The sequence below is a fragment of the Haliotis rubra genome, unplaced genomic scaffold, assembly GCF_003918875.1.
Source record: "Haliotis rubra isolate DU_JTF1 unplaced genomic scaffold, ASM391887v1 Scf531, whole genome shotgun sequence".
NCBI classification, from domain to species: Eukaryota; Metazoa; Mollusca; class Gastropoda; order Lepetellida; family Haliotidae; genus Haliotis; species Haliotis rubra.
In genome coordinates, this window is record NW_025767226.1 from 433,121 (window position 1) to 458,180 (window position 25,060).

The window sequence follows — 25,060 nt, forward strand, 5'->3', positions numbered from 1 at the left end:
ACATGTCATCTCTCCTAAACAACCATAGACCAATAAGAACTCTCAGATCACAAGATAAAGCTGTGCTTATCACCTGACCATCCAGGACTAAATACTGGGACCGCTGCTTTGAACGTGCAGCTCCTATGCTATGGAACAACCTCCCATGTCGCTGAAATCTGCTCCAAGTCTACAAACTTTTCGATAACATCTAAAGGCACATCTATTTTAAATGAAATAGACTGGGACTGCACAAGCGCCTGTGAGCAGCCGAGCTGGAACACGTCTTCCACCTTGTCCAAGGGAACCATGGGCAAAGCACCTGCTCTTCTCACCACTTTCTTCACGTCTTCATTCTCTCTGTAGGCGGTCACTAATCCCTCCTTCTGGACTCTCCTCCAGATGCACTGTGTGTAGTGAAAGAGACACCCTCTAACATGACTGTTCTCAAACATATTGCGGGCTGTATTATGGGCGGCAATCTCGCAATTCAGTTGAATTGTTCACAGAGAAAAGTCCAGATCACCCAAAGTAGCTGCCTCACGTAGGTACTCAAACACCTCATAACATTGTCGTGTTCTGTTTGCTAGTAATCCGTATACTGAAGGAAACATATGTCCATTGCCCTCAGTGTGAATAGTCCACGCTTGATCAAATAGCTTGGGGCAAGAGTAGAATGTTCCGTCACAGAATATTGTCAGCAGCACACAAATATTCCAGATTCTTGTCTGTAATGAAGAGAAGTGTTGGCATCAAACTGATAAAGAAACGGGTTGCCGCCCTCTGTTCTTGGAAACTTGTCCTCCAATTGGATTTGGGCTCTGGTAGCTGGTAATTCAGGAAGGGTCTTGTGGTGCTGTCGGTATAGGATCGTACTCAGGGATTTCAGGGATGGAATCTCTTTCAGCATGTCATCAGGGACGATGTCGTAATTTTGCCTCAGTCTGGATATCTCATCTCCATAGATGGTAGGGATGGGGGTCGTCTCTGTCCTTACTCTCGATGATTTTGGCCTTGAAAGCATCGACTTCCATCTCGAATGATGCAACGGCGTGCGTGTGGTCCATAATAACAACATCATGCAGCATTTTCTCCTTGAGTGGTAAGTCTAGTACATCCAGCAACGACGCAGGTCAAGAAAGCTCTATCATTGCGACGACCCTTGCAACGGGTCTGGTAACCACCGTAATGGTTAAGAGATTAAGAAACAAACAAAGGACAAGTCACTGAAAAAGTTTTAATTCATTGTGATCAATGGGTGACGCTTATTTGAAAATACGGCATTGATTCCCTAACTCATAGTGGCTTTCGAGGCACTGAGTTCTGAACTTGAAATGTGGCTTTCGCGGCAATTGGTATTTCTCAAATGTGGTTTTCCCGGGCGGACACCGGGGAGAAGGGGTTGGGGTGTTATTTCTCTATTATTTAAGCATATTTAATGCAGCAGTCTGAAATGTGATTGTGGGTTCGGATCTTTGACGTTCGTATCACGGAATCGAACTGGTGTCTGGGTTTGTCAGAACCATACCTGAACCCGTGGGTTTAACCAAAGCTGTAAACGTCTGAAAACACACATCGATTGTCTGCAGAAACACATGAGGATTCACACTGGAATCAAGCCTTATGAATGTGTTGAATGTGGAGAAAAAATACACATTCAAATACTCTTCAGAAACACATGAAGATTCACAGTGGAATCAAACCTCATTAGTGCATTGTATGTGAGAAAAGATTTTCTCAATCAGGTAACGTTTAGGCACACTTGAACATTCACAGTGGAACCAAATCTTTTGAATGTGTTGAATGTGTGAAACAAATTACACAATCAGGTAATCTTAATGAACATATGAAGATTCACAGTGGAATCAAACTTCATGAGTGCACTGTGTGTAAGAAAACATTTTCACACGCAGGCCTCCTTCAACAACACATAAGGACTCACAGTGGAATCAAGCCTTATGAATGTGTTGAATGTTGGAAAAAGTTTACATTCAACTTTAATTCAAGTACTCTGCAGACACATATTAGAATTCACCGTGGAATCGAAATTATGAGTGCATTGTGTGTGAGACAACATTTACACAATCAGGTGACCTCCTAGGTCCAGTAGACAAAGGGCTTCCGGGAGTAAAAGCAAGAAAGAACGTTGCAAGAATCATCTGGGTGTTTTGGTATGACTTGAAACACTGGTAAGACGTCGGCCTGTAAATAGAGGCTAAATTCACAACAATAATGTATTTATAATATATATGTTAACATTTCAAATCTACAATGTGCGTGGTTAACATCATATTATTAGCTCTCTAAACACTGTGTTGTGGCAACGTGCAACATGCAGACTGGCCCCCGGCCTCTGGTGAGGTGTCAGCCTGGTTCCCTGGGTATTCTGCGCCGGCGCTACACTGCCTCCGCTACTATGAGGGAGCCGCCAGGGGACCAGGTCGTTGGGGAGAGAGGCAGGAAAACAGTCTTTTCTAAAAATAGCTACAACCGCGCTCGCAGCGGAAAATCTGGTCGTAAAGATATTTACCTTCACACCGAAGCCAAGAGCTCGTACACAGTGGTGGCACTCAAACGTAAGTAGAGCAGCAGATTACAATTCGAGGGTTTTCAGTAACATCAACTCTTGGAGCAGTGTCTCGTTTGTTCGTGATCGTCAGTATCTAGATATCTTACCGTTCGCTATCTCCACTATGGTTGTCTGACCAAGGCAATGCTCCCCGACTTACAACGATATTCTCACAGGGGTTAGTATTGTTGAAAATAATACGTCGTTCTTGTCCAACACTCGGTCACTGATAGCCATCTATATATAAATAAGTATGTAGGAAGATGGCTATCAGTGAACGAGTGTTGGCCCTAGCACGTATCATTTTCAGCAATACTAGTCGAGAGCCGCTAAGCCCTCCTATATAGTCAAGCTATGTGGGGTGCAGGGTCATGCATTCATATAGAGGGGTTTCAGAGTTATCCCGTGATTCCGTGCGCGCCGCCATGTTGGTTGTCATTCGCGTCCCCAGCAACCATAGCGTCACTAGCAACTATCGTCTACGCATACGTCTGTCTGCTTCAGTCCGTCATCTAACCATCTGTCATGGAGAATTATGCAAACTTACTGGATAAAGCATCTCGCATACGATATATCGAGAAGACTATTGTGATAGACAACGAAGATCCGTACAGGATTCCCAGATCGGATTGGAGTGACGACCACAAGTATTTGCCGGCAACAAACTATGTCGACATCGTGAACTATCTGGTGTTCAGCCCTAGTCCTTTTTATAGTTTATCCGATATGAGAAACTATAGGAGTCTGGAAGCATATGACAGATTTGTGTGTGGTTGGGTACGAGACATCGTCTCATATGTGCATTTATCCGTCCAAGATGGAAAGGCCATTCATGTCGTGATGTCAAAAGTAAGTGAACAATAGTTTACCTACATCAACAAATGTGTTTGCAAATATACAATGATAATATTCTAAATATAACATAGGCTCTGTTTATGTAGCAGGGTTGCCACAGGTCAGGAAAAGTCAGGGAAGAAATTATTTTTCAAGATCAGGGAATTTTGTTACAAAAGTCAGTGAAAATTGAAGTTTTGGAAAAAGTCAGGAAAACTAGTTCTTTTCAAACTTCACTGAGGCAACGATTGTATGAATTTGAGTTCCATGTCTGTATTAAATGTGTTTTTGTATAGATATTGGTATTATCAACTTTAATTTACTTGTTTTGGCAGTGTCCATTTGTAGACATATTTTGGAATAACTTCCAAGGATGTTTGATACAGAAATGTGACCAAATATTCAATCTCAAGCTCTCTGCTGAACTTTTTATGTTTGGGTTTGACTCAAATACTGTCCCAGCTACTGTTTTTGACCTCTTACTATCAATGTCTATGTTCTTTGTGTGTTCTTTTTGTTGAAAATGTCAGTATTTCTACCAGTAAGATTTCATACTATACAAAGTCACCCTTTTCCTGGAGGTGATCCTCAATCTTGCAACAGGGACTTTAAAATGAAAACATTGAAATTAAAAAAAGAAAATCAAAACTTATGTGTCAGAGTTTGCCAGAGGTAATATTTCTGTGTCATACACTTCATCTTGACGTTAGATTGATCTCTGTGTTTGTTTGATTACTTTGTCATAATATTTTACTTTGTCTTAAGTAAAATGGATAGAAAGGTCGGCTGTAGGGGAGTTTGGAGGCCGAAATTTTATTTGTTTCTTTTAATTTTGATCAGTGAAAATCAAATTGGTCAGGGATAAGTCAGGAAAGTATGGAGTTTGAACTTTAGTCATCTGTGGCAAACCTGTGTAGAGTACTGCAATATTTTAATTACCTTTACACTGATTTTAACATAGGAGATAATGTTGATACAAAATCCAAAAATGTCTTTAGTGTGTTAATAAAATTTTGTACATACTAATTGCCTTTCAGTGTGCTGCGCATGAAAAAGCCTTGGTTTAGTAAAACTGCCACATTTCAATCAATTTCTTAATATCATATAGCATTATGTCTGAACAAAAATTAATTCCTGCACTGTATTTTCACAGGTTATGCATTCCCAGCTTGAACGTAAGCTCCATTGCAGCCCTGGTTTATCACTGATGACGCTTGGCACAGTTTTATCAGCTCATTGTAACTGTATGTATGGTTTGGGTGAATCATGCTCACATGTGGCAAGTATGATGTTTGCTGTTGAAGCTATTGTGAGATTAAGAGAAACCGCCACTGTCACACAGCAACCTGCATACTGGAAACTTCCAGCTTCTCTTAAAAGGTTAACTATGCATGTCTAAGAAAGATTGATTTCACCTCATCAAAGACTTTGAAAAGAAACTTGACCTGTTAATTGAGGGTTCTACGACATGTTCGACTTCATCAAGTGCTAAACATATCAAGGAGTTAAAACCTGCATCTACCGTCAGTTTTGACAATTTCTTCAGACTATTAATGCAGATAAACCATCTTGTCTCTTGGCGGTTCATAGTGATTACAGTGATCAGTATGTACCTGTACCATTACAACAACAATTTCCTCAAGTGATCACTGAACTATTTTGATGAAAGTATGGTTGGCATCCCATACAATGATGTTTTACTACACTGTCACAACGCTATAAATCAACTAAACATTACAGCAGAGGAGGTTTCAGCAGTTGAAGGAGCAACAAGAAACCAAGCGTGTTCCCCAGTTTGGTTTCAGTTCAGGGCTGGCCGTATAACAGCATCAAAAAATGAAGAGTGTCAATCGTGACATCACTGTCTGACCCTCCTCGAGGAGTTTACTTCGCCACATCTGTTACCCGACTAAGGTCAAGTTTTCTAATCCAGCTACCAGATGGGGATGTAGCCATGAAGTAACAGCTAGGGACACCTATGAGAAATTGTCTTCTGAGCGTCACCATAACTTCAGTGTTGAGGAATGTGGCTTATTCCTCAGCTGTGAGTATCCACATCTTGGGGCAACTCCTGATGGTATTGTGGACTGTGGCTGTTGTGGAAGGGGCTGTCTTGAGATTAAGTGTCCATTCTGTGCAAAGGATGACTTTGTTGATAGTAACATAGTTTACTTAGAGGAGATTAATGGGTCACTGCAATTAAAAAGGGACAGTCAGTATTATTACCAGGTGCAAACACAGCTATTTGTAACTAATCATGATTACTGTGACTTTGGACAAACAATGATATATTTGTGGAAAGAATTACACCTTGTATGGTATTTTGGAAACCAGTAGCTGATCATGCAATGCAGTTCTTCACATCCATTATTCTACCAGAGATTGTTGCACGTCATTTCTTGAACACATGTACAAGGGTTGCTGAAGAAAGAGTCGACAAGGAAGTGTTTTGTACATGCCAGAAGCCAGAAGATGGAAGGAGGTATATTGGCTGTGATGGGAAAGAATGTACAGTCAGATGGTTTCACTTCAAGTGTGTTGGTCTTGTGCGAAAACCGAAAAGGGAAATGGTATTGTAAACACTGTTCTACAAATAACACAAGAAAGAAGCGGAAACACAATAGCGCAGGAGTGATGTTTCATGAACAATATCTTATCAGTATAACTTTACTTATGTGTCTCAAGCCTCGCTGACACCAAGCAACTTGTTCTATGTCTGTGATGACACACCACCTCTTTATTGAACTTGTTCTCAAAATGATATTGATGTCATATTTGTTGGCGCTTACACCAAGGCCAACATAGAACAAAAATAATCACAGATAATGTTTCAGCACATTAAGAATAGTTTTATTACTATAATTGACAGATTGTACATTTGAGCAGTAACTCATAGACTTGTGTATGAAATATTTTCCATTGGTTTGTGAAATGGTCTATGACATCAATAGTTGCTGGGATAATTATGCAGCTGAATTATTGTGTGAAACAAAATATCAGTAAAGTCATTTGAATAAGATGTGACTTCACTTACAAATAATTTTGTGACATATGATCTGCTTGAATAATGACAACACATCACAGTGTTTGAAATAGCTACTTGCCTGCTAGCTGATTGTGAATCGGGCCAGTAATATACTGTTAAAGCAAAGCTATCCCAACTGGTTCAGTATATCAGATAATTTGTTGTTTGTTTAATGTACATGAATATGATGAAGTCATTTATTAACATGATTAAGGTGTTAAAAGTCTGTCCTCAAAAGTTTAGTGATATATATTATCTCTTGCCACACCTAAGATCACTATATAGAAAATGTTAACAGCATTAAGCAAAAGAAGTTAGGAACCATTACTACAATACAAATGTATTGTTTCAAAGGGTTGACAATAACCTACCATCTGTAATTACCAACATAATACCAGGCCTGACCAATGTGCATGCTGATATTGATATTTTGCAGGGCCTGTGAAGTATGATATGGGCAAGCGACAGTTTTACATAACTAGCCCTCCTTGCCAGTGACATTTTAAACTTAATTCAATCTGAACACATCTATGATCATTAATGATGAAGTTATCAAATAATACCTTTTAAAACTTGGAGGAACAACATTGATCATGGTCATGTTAGAAACATAGATTACATAATTTTCAGATAATAGTATATCAGATGCAAACTACAATGTGGTTCTAGTTGCCATTGAACATGTCAAGGTGGGTGTATCACCGAAAGTGCTAAATATGCCAACATTAAAACACATTTGACCTTTCATTTATGTTTTTCATCTTTGTAAGTCTCACAAGATATAAGTAGCCTTCACTCAAATGGAACAACTGATGGACACATGTTGGTAAGTGCACAGCAAACATGGACAAGCTTGTCAAGTAATGGATCAGTTTCATTATTCTTTGTCATTAGGTAATCAATGGGAATAGTGCTGCTGAGGATCATGTATTTTTGACGGACACTACCAATAACTCTTTCAACATGAATTCTTACATTGGCAATTTTTCTTGTTTCCTCTACTTCAGTGCCACTTAACTGTGGTTTACCTCGTGTAAATGCTGGAATCCTTAACTCCGGCTCCTACAGAACCAATAATTTCTTGTATATCAAAGCCTCTATCTGCTAATACTATATCACCGTGGAGAAGATGATTGGTGAAATCACTATTATTTGTTAAATACTTATCACTAACACGACCTCCCATCCCTCAGAAATGTAACTTACAGAACCTTGGGGAGTGATGCCAATAAGATATTTTACAGTATTATGATGCTTGTAATGTTGACCATGTCTGGGTTCTAGCTGTCAAATTGGATGGTCTATCAATAAAAATCTCAAAACAGTCTATAATAACAGACACTCTCGTCCAAAATACCTTCTGAATACCATTGGCATTTTTTCCATAAATCCTCTCTATCTGGCCAGAACACAAGTTGTTTTAAGTTGATGTACAAGACATCCATAACCTGATTAAATGTCCTGGAAATTGTAGCTTTGCTGACACCAAACCTGTAACTTAGGTCAAGAGTGGGTAAATTCAGTCTGAGTCTCATTAATGTAATAATTAACTTTGAAACTTTGTCAGAGATGAATGTGAAGACTGACAAATTCCATATGATACGAGATTGAACAATGCAATTAGTGTTACAAACGAAGGCAGACCAGTATAATATCGTGCTTTATCATCATCACCTTCAAAGTCTTCAGTATTATTTGCTTTCATTTTATGAACTATCTTCTTAAGTAGATTATTCTCATGTTTTAAAGATTCATTTTCTGACTTAAGAATGTCAATTTCAATTTTGCAACTTTTAAGTTCCTGTTCGGGTGTAATATCATGCTCTTGATCTACTGGTTCAGTGTCTGATTCTGCCTCACAAAGTTCCTCTTCAACTTCAAGATCAAAACCGAGGTTCCGAGTCTTGATGCTTCCCTTCGCCCTAAATGACAAAGAACACAAGTCCTTACAATAAACCTTATATATATGATGTAAATAATTTTTTAAGATTGAGGGAATATCTGTGTTACATACTACAGCAAAAATCAATTAACCTTTGCACCCCTCAATTTGACTTCTTTTGAATGTTCAAGGAATTTCAAAATGAACAGAAAGACAGAAACATTTCATTTAATTAAGTGTCACAAGTCAGTAACATATGAAATATACATACATAAAAAATATTAAACATGTTTAGGGACCCTTCATAAATTATGGCCAGGGGGGTGATGATGATTTTTATGGAGAACCATGAACAATGTGACTGGCACCCCTAAAATTTATGCACAAAGTAAGTGACCCCCCTCTGCATGTTGTGTACAAAATCAATTACCCCCTTCCCATATATTTTGTAAGCCTAATTATTAAATATTTCCATGTACAAAATTGCTGACCCCCAAGAAATTTGTGTACAAAATTGCTGACCCCCTACCTCCAGAACAAAATCAAAATGGGTGACCCCTTAAAATCATCACCATCACCCCCAGCCATAAATTATGAACGGTCCCCTTACTTTACCTGCAGACGGGAGAAACGAGAACCCTTGTTGTCATTGTCAGCCTTGCCATAGCCAAGTTTCAAAGTTGGTATCCAATCGGGATGGGTGTCCTGATACAAGGCCGAAGGAGAACCTGAGAAGATTATTTGATTATTATCGTCATCATCACAATATTACACAATTATTGTCTTGTGGTGTTAACTGCATAACTGTACTGCAGTATGGAGGCATGCAGAGTTCAGGCATGTTCCTACTGTTAAATTATCGGTGACAGCCTCAATTTAGCCTGATATGTCACAGATCACCTGGACTATTTCATATATTGTGGCCTTATATAATTCAGCGAAGCGGGTTAAAATTCGTGTATTGAATTGATCATGTCGACGCAGAAACGAATAATTTCGTCACGCCAGAGCTGGTTTGGAAAGACAGATAATTCCTTCTATCGGTGTCATACTACTACTGACAGGATAACGAGTTTGATTAGTAAGACAACCGAACCTACTTTCGTATTACGCAGAGTTACCGGCCATAGCCACATATTGTACTTACCACCAACAAAATGATCGCTGCACACACGCATGTATTTGGTATCCTTGAATGCAAGATCCTCCCGATTGACAGCTGCAAACCACAAACGGCGCCGTTTCTGACTGAGATCTCTTTGTTTTCTCATCACTATTACTAATAATAGCTGGGAATCTGAAAAATCTCTTCTTGTCTCGGGTTGCACGATTACTACATTTAAACACCGCGCATGAAACGGGCATATCGGCATCAGGTGGAATATCGCACTTGTTTACTTTTCGCGCTTCCAAAATAGGCCATTTCATCAACTAGTCTAAACTTCTAAAAATAGAATATAGGGTACTTCCGCTCTATTTTAGAATCGCGCATGCGCGAAAAACGAGGGACAAACATTGACATTTGTCCCTCTTCCGCTTGTCAAAACAACAACACGATTTCGGATATACTTACACGATGCCGGCTAAACACTGTGCGTATGGGATCTGCCGAAGCGACAACCGATACGGGGAGAGACCGGAGATGGCCGGGGTTCATTTTATTTTATTTCCTAAGTTCCACAAGGAGCCTGAGAAGTGTGCGAGGTGGGTTCGCGCTTGTTCGCGAGATGGATTCACAACAGACAAGGTCAACAAATACACCTACCTATGTTCCAAACACTTCGTTGGTGGGAATGGTCCATCGTTTGAACATCCCGACCCTATCCCGGCAACATATACATCTGATCAGGTAAGTGTCATGATTTTTATGTTTGTGTTCAAATATAACGTCAAAAACATTGTCTACAAGCCAGTGTCATACTACATATACGCATAAAGGTCAAACCAATGTAACACATGTGGTGAGCATTTAGATTTGACACCTGATGTATGTATGAATTATGACAAATTTTAAATTCAATAAAAAATGTCATTGATGTTATCTTTTTTGTAAAAATGATATGTTCAAACATATAGTGGCAGATTTATGCAGTCCAAATTGAAAAAATTCCAGGTGGTGCATTTTTCGAAGAAGAGGAAGAACCCAGTGGAGAGACACCCTCTTCCATCCAAGGTATCCAGGTTGGACCCAACTTCGACAGCAGGTGATGATGGCCTATCCTTGTTGGCAGTATGTGCAGCTGACCACCCTTACACCTCAAGAAAGCATCCAGAGGATCAGGAGACAATCTGTACTGAATTGGTATGGTCATAACTGTGTCATAGATGTAAAGTTGTGTTTAAGTCTTTTATCTGATATTAAGTGTTTTGCAATCATGCATCAAACCGTTAGATCTATATTTTGTTCAAATTAATCTTACAATGTACAATTTAAGAATTCAAGCTACTAATAATGAAAGTATGTAACTTTGTAACCCTTTTAAACACATTTAATATATCTTTTGAGTATAACCGTGAGGCACAAGAGTTACTAGGACCATGCCCTTACTATTATTAATCACCCATTGCCTCTACAATACTACCAAATGTACACCTTGTCTAAATATGTAACTGATCAAACATTTTGCGTTCAACATAATTTTGTATGTATTGGAACAGAATGTCTGTGACATTGAAGAGACTGCCTTGACTGAGCACAGTTCCAGTGATGCTGCCTGCCAAGCTACGCCATCAACTCAAGACATGTCCAGCCAGGCCGAGTTTGTATGTTCAAGCATCTTGGTATCTAAGATTTATGAAAAGATGACAGCGCAAGTCCCTGATTCAGATTGTGGAATTAGCAGAAATCTAGACAACAAAACCTGTGATTTACTTTTTGATAATCTAGTGTGCAATAAGAAGAAATTTAAGTACTACACTGGTATGAAAACTGTTCACTTCAATCATCTCTTTTCTTCTCTTGGTGACAGTGTGAATGACATTTGCTACTGGCGTGGAAATAAGATGAATTCCAATAAATCTGGTAAATGCAGGGTTTTGACAGTAAAAGACCAACTTGTTTTGACGCTTGTAAGATTAAGGAGAAATTTGCCCACAAAAGATTTATCCTATAGATATAACATCAGTGTTGGTTCTGTGTCCTGTATCATTACCACTTGGATTCAGTTTCTGTATATGAAGTTAATTACTTTAAAAGATCACATCTTTCCTTCAAGGCACATTATCAGGAAAACATTGCCATCTGTTTTTAAAAGTTTCAAAAACATCCGAGTCATTGTTGATTGTTTTGAAGTGTTTACAGAAAGACCAAGTGATTATGGTGAGCAAGGTAACATGTACTCTCAGTACAAGACTCACAACACCTTAAAGGTTTTACTCGGTATTTCTCCAACTGGGGCTGTTACATTTGTATCTGATGCATATGAAGGTTGCATATCAGACAGAGATATTGTCAGGAAATCAGGCTTTCTGCAAAAAATAAACCCAGGTGATTTGGTTTTAGCTGATAGAGGCTTCACTATCAAAGATCTCCTCATGAGCTGTAGAGCACATTTGAATATTCCCCCATTCCTAGGCAAAAGGGACAAGCTGACTCCTAAAGAAGACATCTTGACTCGATCTATTGCTAGGACAAGAATACATGTGGAGAGATCTGTGGGAAGGTTGAGGGAATATCGAATATTAAGCGCTGTTATTCCTCTTTCCATGAAACACTTAGCATCCCAGATAGTGTTTGTTATAGGAATGCTTTCAAACTACCAGCCACCGCTTGTTAAGTAAGGAAGGCATTATCCTCCTCATATTATTGAATGTACATTATCTGTGATGATAAACTCTTGTCTTCTCAGTTTAAACATGTAAGTAGTTATTAGGTGTTGATATTCCTCACTCACGTGAATACATTTCAGAATAATATATGAATCACTATACAATTACTGTTTGCATGCACAAAGTTTATTACTTTTAAATATCACATTTTTCCTTCATGGCACATCATCAGAAAAAGATTGATTGTTTTGAAGTGTTTGCAGAACAATAAAGTACTTATGGTAAGCAAGGAAACATGTACCTTAAAAGTTATATTCAGATCAGTGGGAAGGTTGGGTGAATATTGTAACACCCTTGGGGTGCATGTATGAAAACAAATAACACAAGGAGATGACGAAGTAGGGAAAGAAAGGTTTGCAATGATACATGCAAACTTTATGTTTAATATTGCTTTAATGGCAACAATTGTAGATGCAACTTATTAACAATGTGATAAAATAAATGATGCCAATAAATATCCCCAGTACTGATCAAGTACTCCAGAGGATCAGGAGACAATCTGTACTGAATTGGGGTCATAACTGTGTCTAAAGGAGTCTTTTAGAGTGTTTTGCAAATGACAAGACTCAGTCTCAAAGGAAATAGTTATTTCAACTTAATCTCTTCCGCAAGTGATACTGTGCATAATATGTTACCAAGAAAGTGATTCTCAACTTGAGTTAAAAAAAATATATACCGGGGGTACCTAGTGGCAGTTATGATGATAAATATTAGAGTGGTTGATGTGCCAGGTAAAAGTAATAGCAGGAACGGATAAAGTAAGAGTAATAAATTGAATGTGATGTAATAGTTGATTGTCAAACACCTTGACCAGTGATCATATTTATGGGCATCATTAACAGGTCATGTGACCTTTCTTAGCCAATCAGAATACAGGTTTGATGGCTTTCATACCAGAAACAATGCATAGGTAATTTCATTTCTAACACAAGTGACTACTAATTATCCTTATGCTGTCCTGTTTGTCAGAATACAATTAGGACACAGTAGAAATGATCAGGATATCAAGAGAATTTGTTATAATTAAATGGACAATATCTTCACGCCATCGTAGCATCAGTGGCCGCCATCTTAGTTGGTGGTTAGCTCTATGACAAGTGAAACTTACAAAAGAATCAGTTTCCTTTTATCAATTGGTATTGTCCTTATGTGATACAAAGTGTCTGAAAAGATTGGACAAATGAGATTTGTGCTAACATCTGATGTAACTAGTCTAGTCTTTATTCATGTGAATGTAGGCCACCGGCCCATGGTACAACGTTATACATTGGCAGCCTTCAAGCTGTAGCGTCGACGATTGTTAGCATAGAAGATAAACAAGGCAAGATTTCTTAAAACCAAAGGAGTAGCATTACTCATCAGTTGATTAAATCTACACAAGGTTGAATGGGTGAAAACATCCACAGGGATAAAACGTTAACGTAGATCATCATTAGCAGTACAAATCAGTAAGAAGTGGTACTCATTTTTCACATAGTTACAGGAACACATTTCACACAATCTTGAGTAGTTTGGTTTCTTTACATATATCTACCAGTTTCTATATCTAACATCTGATATAGCAATAAGCACAACCATGTGTTCAGACCAAGCATCTGGGGCGGCATTTGACAGATGTCAAATGTATGCTAAGACCATTGATAACTTGGGGCCAGTGTAGCATAAATATACTCTGTATCAAGGAATTGATGTTGTCCTATGTGGCCTTTAATAATTTGGACTATACTAGATTTACTAAAATATGTGGCAAATGCAAACCGAGGATATGGACAGAAGACTGTCAAATAGTGCCTCAGCAACAAATGTCAAAACCTTGAACTACTTTCATATTGCAGGTACACAGGTGGGAAAAACAGTAGAATACCGGTATATATTGTACTCTGTCTTAAAACAATGCATGAAAATATCAGATAATGAATATGACTTTAATAGGAAAACAGACATCCAGTTATTTACAGTCACCATGCCTTACCTAAATGTTGTTGACAGGTCACCATAACCATAGAAATGTCAAACAGATCAAATTAGTTCTTCAGTGCAATGAAGTTTAATTTTCAATAGTATCAGTCATGGAATATACTTTAAAACACTTCTGAGCAAGAAAGTTATCAGAAAATTGTCATTTACTTGTGTAATAGGTCATTGTTTATCTGGGTCACAAGTCAGACAGACTTTAGCCACAATGCAGGAGTGTACACAAGAAATAGTCCCTGACAAACATTGTTGTCATCACACAAAATACATAATGATTCCCGAAAGTGAATAACTATTTCACTTGGAGGCATGAAATACAATAGCCTGTGCAATTATAGCACAGAATGACATCATTAGTAAAATCCTTCATGGATGTAAATAGCACAGTGACACAGTGGTAACAGGTGTGATTTATTTGTATGAACATGTTATATTTGAGATTACACTTTCTCACTAAAGTATGGTACAGATTCTAGTACTTTAGACAGATTGGTTGGACTAACCTTACAAACTTACTATCATCTCTACCATACTTCACTGAAAAAGAATAATACCAAAACATAAAATGTTACATTTGAGCAGCATTTCTATGCATTCAAGCCAGAGGTTCATGTATAAAATAGTATTGCACTAACAATCATTATGATATGCAGTATTTAAGAGGCTGAATCATTCATCATGTACTCAGCATATGACTGTACATATTTTCAAAGTATTGTTGAAGTAAATAAACAGTACATTTACCATTAACTACCATGTCTGGTTATTTGTTTACATTTGTTTATTGATAACACAGTTTGTAACATTTACTTTGACAGATCAAAGGGAAGTAGCTTTCTTGGCACTCTCATTTCAAATATCTCAGGAACCAGAATATATTTGTAAAATAGTTTCAAGCGGTGGTATGTCTGTTCCCAAAATAGTTTATTGAAGAATATTCTTTCTACTGACATGCCCTTTGGGGACCATATTACAAAGTCACAAAAAGACTTTTCACAGATGGCCATTTGCATTTGACATTGAAAATAATATTTATGATTTCTTTTCAACTGGAGTTTCCCATTTTCCAAAGTGCTGCAAAATGAATAATATTGCTTCTTTGTGAGTTTTTCTTTTGCCTCAATTGGAGCAATGTTTTCTAGCACTGATGGACACTTAATTTCCAAAACTCCACAAGCTACATCGGAACTGAGAGACTGCAATATGCCATCAGGGCTACATCCTAGTTCAGGATACTTGGAATTTATCCAGAAACCACTTGCATGGCAAGTAAATGTTTCTATATGGTTTAATGAATAGTCTTCAAATGCAGTTTTTTCATTACATGAACCATACCTCATGTCAGCTGTATCAACACAATCAATACCCCAAACATGTGATGATAACAAACGATATCTACCTCGACCTGTGGATACAGTAGCACAATCTTTACAAATAGATGCTGTCACTCTGTACCACCTGGCATTATGCCACTGATCAGAAATTGCTTGACCTTCAGTACCAGGTACTTCACATGGGCTAACTCCATATTCTGATATGATATCTTTCACATTTTCAATAAAAACATCACACCTGTCCATGAGATAAAGTTTTAAGTCATTAGACAATTCATAATCATCGTAAGTTATTTCTAGGATGCTGTGCCATGATGTTTTTGTGTCCAGGGCTAGTGCTGTGGAAATGAAAGTAGTCGCAAAACTACTATCAGCTTTATTGGATTGATCTACAACAGGACGTGGGTCATGATCAATGACACGGTTTGGTGCTCGCTTTTTGCTGTACTGCAAAGTTTGAGCAGGTTGTGGGTTTCTCTTTTTGTTTCGGGGTTTATTCCAGGAACAAGTCAAAGAAGTACATGAGGGTGCAGCATAACCAAAGTTAACAGTGTAATCCTCTAAAGCAAACAACAATCCTGCAATGTGGCTACAACGACCAGTGGCTGAACCAATGCAATCACATGATGCATCCTGAATTACAGCATACTTATCAAGTGTAACATGTGCATGGTACATCATACCCAGTCTGTATGACGGAAGACATTCACATTTAAGATAATAATAATCATTATTAGAACAAGTTTGAATATTTTGTATGTGGCCACTCTTAAAAAAAGCTCTTCCCTTCTTCATGGGCTTTGCTGTGCTAAAGGTGTTGTCCTGATCCTCTTCATCATCATCACTAGTGTTGATAGGAGTGACTTGTGGTAGAGGCTGTAGTCTGGCTGAAGCAATTATGTACTGGTATATATCACCATATGAAAAGGTCGGAGGGATATTACCAAAAGGGAAGTTCTTCCATCCTGTGATAGGTGGCGTGGGAGGTTGCTTCACAGTCGAAGCCTGACTTGTACTGGAATGCAAAGAAAATTTAGTGCAGAAAAATATTCCAGACATTTTAATGTCTTCACAAAATTACTTTCTCAAGGGACTTACTATTTATTATTAAACTTGTAGGTGTGCAGGGTCTTGGGATTATATGACAACACAGAATATCACAGTACAATGTTTTCACCACATTTTATAACATGAAGCCTGACCCTTGAAAAGTGAAATTAAAAAGGTTGGGTTTTTTCTTAAATAACCTGGCATACAATTTCCTCTCAATCCAGAGGATGTACACACATTCCTTTAAATATACCTTGATTAAATCAACAATTTAAGTGATTAACATACTTTTCTCCAAATAAAATATGCCACAAATAGTATTAGCAATTTCCATGCACTTTCTATTTCTGGTGCTTGAAGTAATGTTCACCACATGGGTACAATGTGTTAAGCCCATTTCTGGTGTCCCCCGCCGTGATATTGCTGGAATATTGCTAAAAAGCGGCGTAAAACCAAACTCAGTCAGTCAGTCAGTGAAGTAATGTTCAAGAAGAAATGTACAGACTATTAAATTAACACAATTTCGCAGAATTCAATGCAACTTCAATCCAGTAATGGAAACTCATTAATGCTATTTCAACCTATTCTCATGCAGTGTTTCCATTTGGATATGATCAGGAATCAATATATTTACCTGTTAAGAGAAGCCAAAACATCCTGAACCTTCATCTGGTACCATTTCCCATTATCGATGGAAATGGCAATGTTGGTGTCCTGATGCGCATCTATGCAATCTTGGCATCTGTATGAAAAAAATAGATAAGTAAACACCAGTCAAGGTTAGATCATAGCACTTGTCCACCAAATGACCAGACTAAGGCTTGTTAATATTTCCTTATTTATGTATTGTTTATTTTAACCTGGTCTAGTAATGCTCGATTTGCTCTATCCTTGCCAGTTGTGTTGCAGTCTAAAATTATGATTTCATCAGAGTTTAGTGGAATTCAGTGTGTAAACATTCAGGTCATCTGTGCATGAATACTTTCCATCTATTGGTAATGTCAGTAAAGTAGGTTAAATAACCTCTTGCGGTAATACAAAGAACCATAGCATAATGCATAATACGTGATTTTGTCAGATTTATTTGACGTAGAAATCGAGGAAACAACAACATTACTCAATGTGGGAATTTACCTGGATATTACAGGTTCAGGAACAATTATATAAATGGTGATTGGTCGGCACTGGAGTACGAATACAACACATTGTCATTGTCGCGTACATCTATGAGGGTGCACGAATATATTTGTTTGTTATGGTTATTTCCATTAACAAATAATTGCGAGAGGGGAAAAATCACTTCCGGTTTGGGATCTACCAAGCCGTCCGAAATTATTTCAAACATCGACGTAGGTTTTACCGTTTAGTCGTCACCATACCATTGTAACACAACCAGAACAAGAACTTAAATACATGTTATTTCATATATATTCTTAGCCGATAGATTCAGTAGGTTTGACATACTCATTTCAACATTTTCCGACTAACCTTTCAACGAGTTCGACCTTGGTTCCTGTCGTAGGCAAGCCTCGGCACTCCAACCACCGTTTCAGTTGAACAACGGAATGACGATCGATGTCAACATAAATAAATGTCGCTCCTGGGACGTCATCAGGCACGAGAGACACGTTATACAAAGTAGAGGTAGAAGCCATGGCGATAATAATGTAAGTAACGTGAAGACAGCTGTCAAACTGAGGCGCGCGAAAAACTGCAATGTTTGTCCCTCGAAATAGTATTGTGCATCACGTGACGAGTTTGTGCACACAAACTGTGACGTAAGCAATGAAGTGATGGTGATAAACATGACAGCACTAAATACTTAAAATTGTGGTCAGTTTTAATTACTGGTTGGATGTGCTTTTAAAAAACAAACATCTTACACTATTTCATCCAATCACAGCTGTCACATGTCTCTGTCTCTCTTGACTTGTTTACATACGGGTCTCGCGCAGGGAGCATGTGATACTGATTTAGTGTAGTAGAACCTATAGAAAAATTTAGAAACATTTGCCCTAGGCAAATCTGTGATTTATGTACTGTATATACATGTAACTTCTCAGAAAATATATAAAATTGCATGAAGCTTCAATACTTTTTCCTGTCCAACATGTCTATTTCACCAAAGCTGTACAAAATGCACTTCTGCATTAATAGAGAAAGTTTTCAAATCATACATATACCATGGGAATTTACTCTTATTTCACAAAAGAAGGGGGGCCATGGGTTAATTCCATGCATGACTGTGACTGCCTTGGTCTTATCAATCCAAAATATATTTTGAACAACAAAAATCATGGAATTCAGGCATGAATTTGGACAGATTTAACATTAAGCAGCATTAACATCCTGACATATGTAAGGCTGGATGATGAACTTTGCCAGAATGTAATAAGTGAGGGGTTGGATAATGCCTAGCAGTCTGAAACACTGACCACAGTACCCTGCCGCCTGTTAGTCGATCAAGGCAAATGACCCCTTCGACAGATGAAATCACTTTTAGACCACAGCATGATAAGAACTTACACTTGATTATATTGATTCATCAAGCTAAGACTTTGAGATACTTCCAGAAATTCAATATTATTTACTGTGTATTGTTTGAGGCTGTTAGACTTGCCAATTTCATGTATTAGCCAGTTTAGAGGGAACAAAGTGAAAAAATCCACATAATTTTGGAAATGTATTGCTTACCCTGCCCTAAACTGAATATTTTTAATTACAATTAACCATGTTTGGCAATATCAGGTAAAAAACAGAGCTTCTCTGCAGTAATTTATGGGTTACTGGGTTAGAGAAAGACACAATGTATTTGGGTAAACAGGGGAGATAATTTTAAGATATCGAACACTCTCATGTCAATAAAATGTGAATTCAGACCCATAATATTACATACCACAAGGGTCAGTTGTTATTATTTACATCTAAGCAGCTTCTGGGGTTGATGTACAGCCCTTATTTCATGTCTGGGAAACTGAAATACTACACAGTGAGGCATTAAGGGGACAATGTCAGAAATTTCTAATGGATGAGGATGACCGAGTGATGGAATTCGGTAGTGAGATATTGTGGTGCCTTAACTGGACTGGGACACTTAAATGTACTATATGTACCTACATGTCCAAGTACTGCAACTTTTACAAGGCGGTAAAGCATATCGAAGCAAAGGGAGTATGCTTGATTAGACACTGCCAGCAACAGACTTCGGACCGGCTTGTCGAAATACCACATTGGATGTGAAGGCTTCTTTTTCTGCTGTATTTGTGAAGATACACCTCCCCATTCACCAACAGGCATTCTACAAGTTGAAAATAGTGTTGAGATTACATTAAATGTCAAGTCATAAAATCCATAACAGCAATGAGACAGTTGTTAATAAAACAGAAATTCATTTTGAAAGTCCTATGGGTGAAAAAAGGGGTATATTTCTGAAAAGGGAAAAGAAAAATAGGTCGTTGCATATGCAAAAGGGGACAGACAGAAAGAATTAATCATATGCTACACTGTTTGCATTTAAAACAAGGGTTTGTGACATGTTCTGCTGTCAGCAGTGAACATATTTCATGATATTCTTATCATTTGACTTCAAACTGACCCTCAGGAGATTAACTTAGACACTAACATTGTTGTGGCAGTGGTGATTTTAACCTAATTTGTTGTCAAATTCATCAGTTCCAACAAATGTAGAAGCCAGGGAACCACTACTTGATGGTAAGACTCACCTTGAGGGTCTTTTACCACTGTTCGACCACAAAACGAAGCAACGTTCATATTCTGGACACTAAAACAATCTATTCCACTCAAAACAGCCCTATCTTCACTCCCAGTACCTTTAAATTTGCCTCTACATTAATGCTAACATGTTTCCATGGTGAATTAAACACAGGAAAGCATGTAAAGTATGAATTACTGAAAAGTGCTTGAACCCTACAGGTTACACACCACCAAATGTTTTCCCATAGACTTCTATAGTAACCTTATATTTTTTTTTAAAATATCCAGGCCATCAACAGCCATTCCATGTACACATGGGTACACTCTGACCTTTAAACTACCATAAAGCAAAATATCAGGCCAACTTGTCCGGCTCGTTTTGCGAGCACAGGAAGCGGAACACATCAACCCCAGTTCCGCACCAATGTCACCTACTGGAAAATATCTGTACACACAATAGGTACAAGTGATGGTGATAAACATGACAGCACTAAATACTTAAAATTGTGGTCAGTTTTAATTACTGGTTGGATGTGCTTTTGAAAAACAAACATCTTACACTATTTCATCCAATCACAGCTGTCACATGTCTCTGTCTCTCTTGACTTGTTTTACATACGGGTCTTGCGCAGGGAGCGTGTGATACTGATTTAGTGTAGTAGAACCTAGACTACCAGTTGTCAGACTTCCATTTTTTGGGAAATTTCGGTGGCTGAGTGCTAGGCTAGGCAGCCGACTCTGTATGCTGGCGTTTAGGTGCCGGACTCTGAGGGTGTGGGTTCCAATCCTGGATGGGATTCAACCCAACAAATGTACTAGAATCTCTCCTTTACTAAGAAAGTGTAATCCCAAATATAACGTATGTTACATTGGACCACTTTCTAAATGGCACTGTGTAATCAGCTTTCGGCTATGGAGCAATGCCAATTTATACTTATCAGAGGGATACACAAAGTCAGCAGTCTAGACTACCATTTGTCCGACTTCCATTTTTGTGGAAGTAGTGGTGGCTGAGTGGGTTAGGTGACTGAATATAACACATGTTACATTGAATAACAAAGAAAAACATTTGTTGTGAATGAAGGTCTGTGTAGATTTTAATTCAAACCATAAGGAAAATGACAAATACTTCATATATGTTCTGGGGCGATGGGGTAGCCTAGTGGTTAAAGCGTTGGCTCGTCACGCCGAAGACCCGGGTTCGAATCCCCACATGGGTACAATGTGTGAAGCCCATTTCTGGTGTCCCCTGTCGTGATGTTGCTGGAATATTGCTAAAAGCGGTGTAAAAACCAAACTCAGTCAGTCATATATGTTCTGTACCCAGTTGAATATACCGGTTCTCAGAAAACAATATTGTACTACGTATCATATGGAAAATGTGTTTCGATATACTGGTATATCAGTAATACTGTGCAGTCCTAGTATGCTGATGACAATATTAGAGCTAAATGGAAAAATAATCAATATATACATTGCTTTTAACTAATTTTTCACAATGGAGTATATCATCTGGCTGCACATCGCTTTGCCAGACATCTATTTATTTTTTGTTTTGACAGGATGATGAATTAGTCAAAGCCCTTAAATATGTAAAATCGGTAGGATTATGGATATTAATCAACTAAATACAATTCATTGTGAGGCTATAGAGAGAATAAATATACATCCTGCCTTTGGCATTTTTCATACTGATTATTGAAAATCACTTCGCTAAGTTGTATATAGTGTGTTGTGTGTGGGAAGACATTTTTACAGTATCATGTTTGTTATCATGCTACGTGTCATACCATCATATTGTGTATGGTCCCTACCCCAGATGTTATAAGAGTGTGACAATGTTTCTTATGTTTTCAGCAAACACCATAACATACACATGTTACTGATGGAAGCTGAATTCCACAGAATCCTTTCCCTGTCACTGAAACAAATGGAATCTGTTGAAGGGATTTGCTGAAAACAGGAGATCTCAAGAAACATTTTTGTTGACACGTTGGTAATAAGTGATCACAAGAAAGACCCCATAATTGCAACCCTGTAAACTGGTGATCACAAGAAAGACCCCATAATTGCAACCCTGTAAACTGGTGATCTCAAGAAAGACCCCATAATTGCAACCCTGTAAACTGGTGATCACAAGAAAGACCCCATAATTGCAACCCTGTAAACTGGTGATCTCAAGAAAGACCCCATAATTGGACCCCTGTAAACTGGTGATCACAAGAAAGACCCCATAATTGGAACCCTGTAAACTGGTGATCTCAAGAAAGACCCCATAATTGGAACCCTGTAAACTGGTGATCACAAGAAAGACCCCAAAAATAATTGGAACCTTGTAAACTGGTGATCTCAAGAAAGACCCCATAATTGGAACCCTGTAAACTGGTGATCTCAAGAAAGACCCCATAATTGGAAACCTGGAAATAGGAGATCTCAAGCAAGAACATGTTATTGGAACCCTGGAAACAGATGGTTTGGAGATCCTGAAAAACATAGTGGTCCAACAAAGCACTATCATGTACATGTTGGAGAGCTCGGAAACATTTTCTGAATCAGGTGACTCGAGAAGGCCAATGCTCTGTCACAGTGGAATCAAGACTTATGAGTGTGCTGAATATCAGAAAACATTCACACTGTCAGATAATCTTCAGACTCACATGAAGATTCACAGTGGAATCAATGAATGTGTTGAATGTGGGAAACCATTCACACTGTCAGCTGATCTTCAGACACACATGAAGATTCACAATGGGATCAAACCTCATCAGTGCATTGTGTGTGAGAAAACATTTACACAAGCATATGACCTTAAGACACACATGAGGACTCACACTGGAATCAAGCCTCACGAATGTGCTGAATGTGGGAGAAAATTTGCACGTTCAAGTACTCTTCAGAAACACATGAAAATTCACAATGGGATCAAACCTCATCAGTGCATTGTGTGTGGGAAAACATTCACACTGTCATATAATCTTCAGAGACACATGAAGATTCACAGTGGAATCAAACCTCATGAATGTGTTGAATGTGGGAAGAAATTTACACAATCAAGTAGTCTGCAGAGACACATGAGGATTCACAGTGGAATGAAACCTCATGAATGTGTTGAATGTGGGAAGAAATTTACAGAATCAAGTAGTCTGCAGGCACACATGAGGATTCACAGTGGAATCAAGTCTTATGAATGTGTTGTATGTGGGAAGAAATTTACACAATCAGGTACCCTGCAGAAACACATGAGGATTCACAGTGGAATCAAGCCTTATGAATGTGTTGAATGTGGGAAGAAATTTACACAATCGAGTCACCTGCAGGCACACATGAGGATTCACAGTGGAATCAAGTCTTATGAATGTGTTGAATGTGGGAAGAAATTTACACAATCAGGTACCCTGCAGGCACACATGAGGATTCCCCAAGGAATCAAGCCTAGTGAATGTGTTGAATGTGAGAAACAATTTACACAATCAGGTCAGCTGCAGGCACATATGGGTATTCACGGTGGAATCAAACCTCATCAGTGCATTGTGTGTGAGAAAACATTTACATACTCCAATAGTCTGCAGACACACATGAGGATTCACACTGGAATCAAGCCTTATGAATGTGTTGAATGTGGGAAGAAATTTACACACATAAGTAATCTGCGGACACACATGAGGATTCACAGTGGAATGAAACCTCATGAATGTGTTGAATGTGGGAAGAAGTTTACACAATCAGGTCAGCTGCAAGCACACATGAGGATTCGCCAAGGAATCAAGCCTAGTGAATGTGTTGAATGTGAGAAACAATTTACACAATCAGGTCAGCTGCAGGCACATATGGGTATTCACGGTGGAATCAAACCTCATCAGTGCATTGTGTGTGAAAAAACATTTACATGTTCCAATAGTCTGCAGACACACATGAGGATTCACACTGGAATCAAGCCTTATGAATGTGTTGAATGTGGGAAGAAATTTACACACATAAGTACTCTGCGGACACACATGAGGATTCACACTGGAATCAAGCCTCATGAATGTGTTGAATGTGGGAAAAAATTTACACTATCGGGTAATCTTCAGAAACACATGAGGATTCACAGTGGAATCAAGCCTCATGAATGTTTTGAATGTGGGAAAAAGTTTACACAATCAGGTAGTCTGCAGGCACACATGAGGATTCACAGTGGAATCAAGCCTTATGAATGTGTTGAATGTGGGAAGAAGTTTACACAATCAGGTGGTCTGCAGGCACACATGAGGATTCACAGTGGAATGAAACCTCATTAGTGCATTGTATGTGAGAGAAAGATTTCTCAATCAGGTAACGTTTAGGCACACTTGCAAATTCACAGTGGAACCAAATCGTTTGAATGTTGGAAACAAATTAACTATCGGGTAATCTTAATGAACACATGAAGATTCACAGTGGAATCAAACTTCATCAGTGCACTGTGTGTAAGAAAACATTTTCACACACGGGCAACCTTCAACAAAACATAAGGACTCACAGTGGAATCAAGCCTTATGAATGTGTTGAATGTTGGAAAAAGTTTACATTCAACTTTAATTCAAGTACTCTGCAGACACACATTAGAATTCACCGTGGAATCAAAATTATGAGTGCATTGTGTGTGAGAAAACATTTACACAATCAGGTGACCTCCAGTAACACATGAGGATTCACAGTGGAATGAAGCCTCATGAATGTACAATTTACACATTTGGGTAATCTGCAGGCACACATGAAGATTCACAGTGGAATCAAACAGTGAAGAGTTATTACTGTATTTGGTTTGGGAAAGGATTTGCACCTGCATGAACCCTGCAGAAATACATAAGGATTCAAGGTAGAATCTTTTCTTGTCAATGTGTTGAATG

General features: G+C 38.3%; 3 protein-coding genes across 3 annotated transcripts; 2 read left to right on the forward strand and 1 right to left on the reverse strand.

Annotated features, from left to right (window-relative positions):
* The first annotated feature begins 2,440 nt into the window (after window positions 1–2,440).
* On the forward strand, window positions 2,441–24,188 carry LOC124253089 (zinc finger protein 420-like). Its single transcript, XM_046686809.1, has 3 exons — window positions 2,441–2,555; window positions 22,047–24,086; window positions 24,169–24,188. The coding sequence occupies exons 2-3, from the start codon at window positions 22,706–22,708 to the stop codon at window positions 24,186–24,188; spliced, it is 1,401 nt and encodes a 466-aa protein (XP_046542765.1). The 5' UTR covers window positions 2,441–2,555; window positions 22,047–22,705.
* Window positions 9,727–12,247, forward strand: LOC124253100. The gene is made up of 3 exons (XM_046686815.1): window positions 9,727–10,138; window positions 10,403–10,591; window positions 10,948–12,247. The coding sequence occupies exons 1-3, from the start codon at window positions 9,866–9,868 to the stop codon at window positions 12,067–12,069; spliced, it is 1,584 nt and encodes a 527-aa protein (XP_046542771.1). The 5' UTR covers window positions 9,727–9,865; the 3' UTR covers window positions 12,070–12,247.
* Window positions 13,077–18,259, reverse strand: LOC124253087. The gene is made up of 3 exons (XM_046686808.1): window positions 17,964–18,259; window positions 17,110–17,226; window positions 13,077–16,440 (listed from the first exon to the last, which is right to left on the reverse strand). Exons 1-3 carry the CDS (start codon window positions 18,128–18,130, stop codon window positions 14,898–14,900), a joined length of 1,827 nt encoding a protein of 608 aa, XP_046542764.1. The 5' UTR covers window positions 18,131–18,259; the 3' UTR covers window positions 13,077–14,897.
* Window positions 24,189–25,060: the final 872 nt, after the last annotated feature.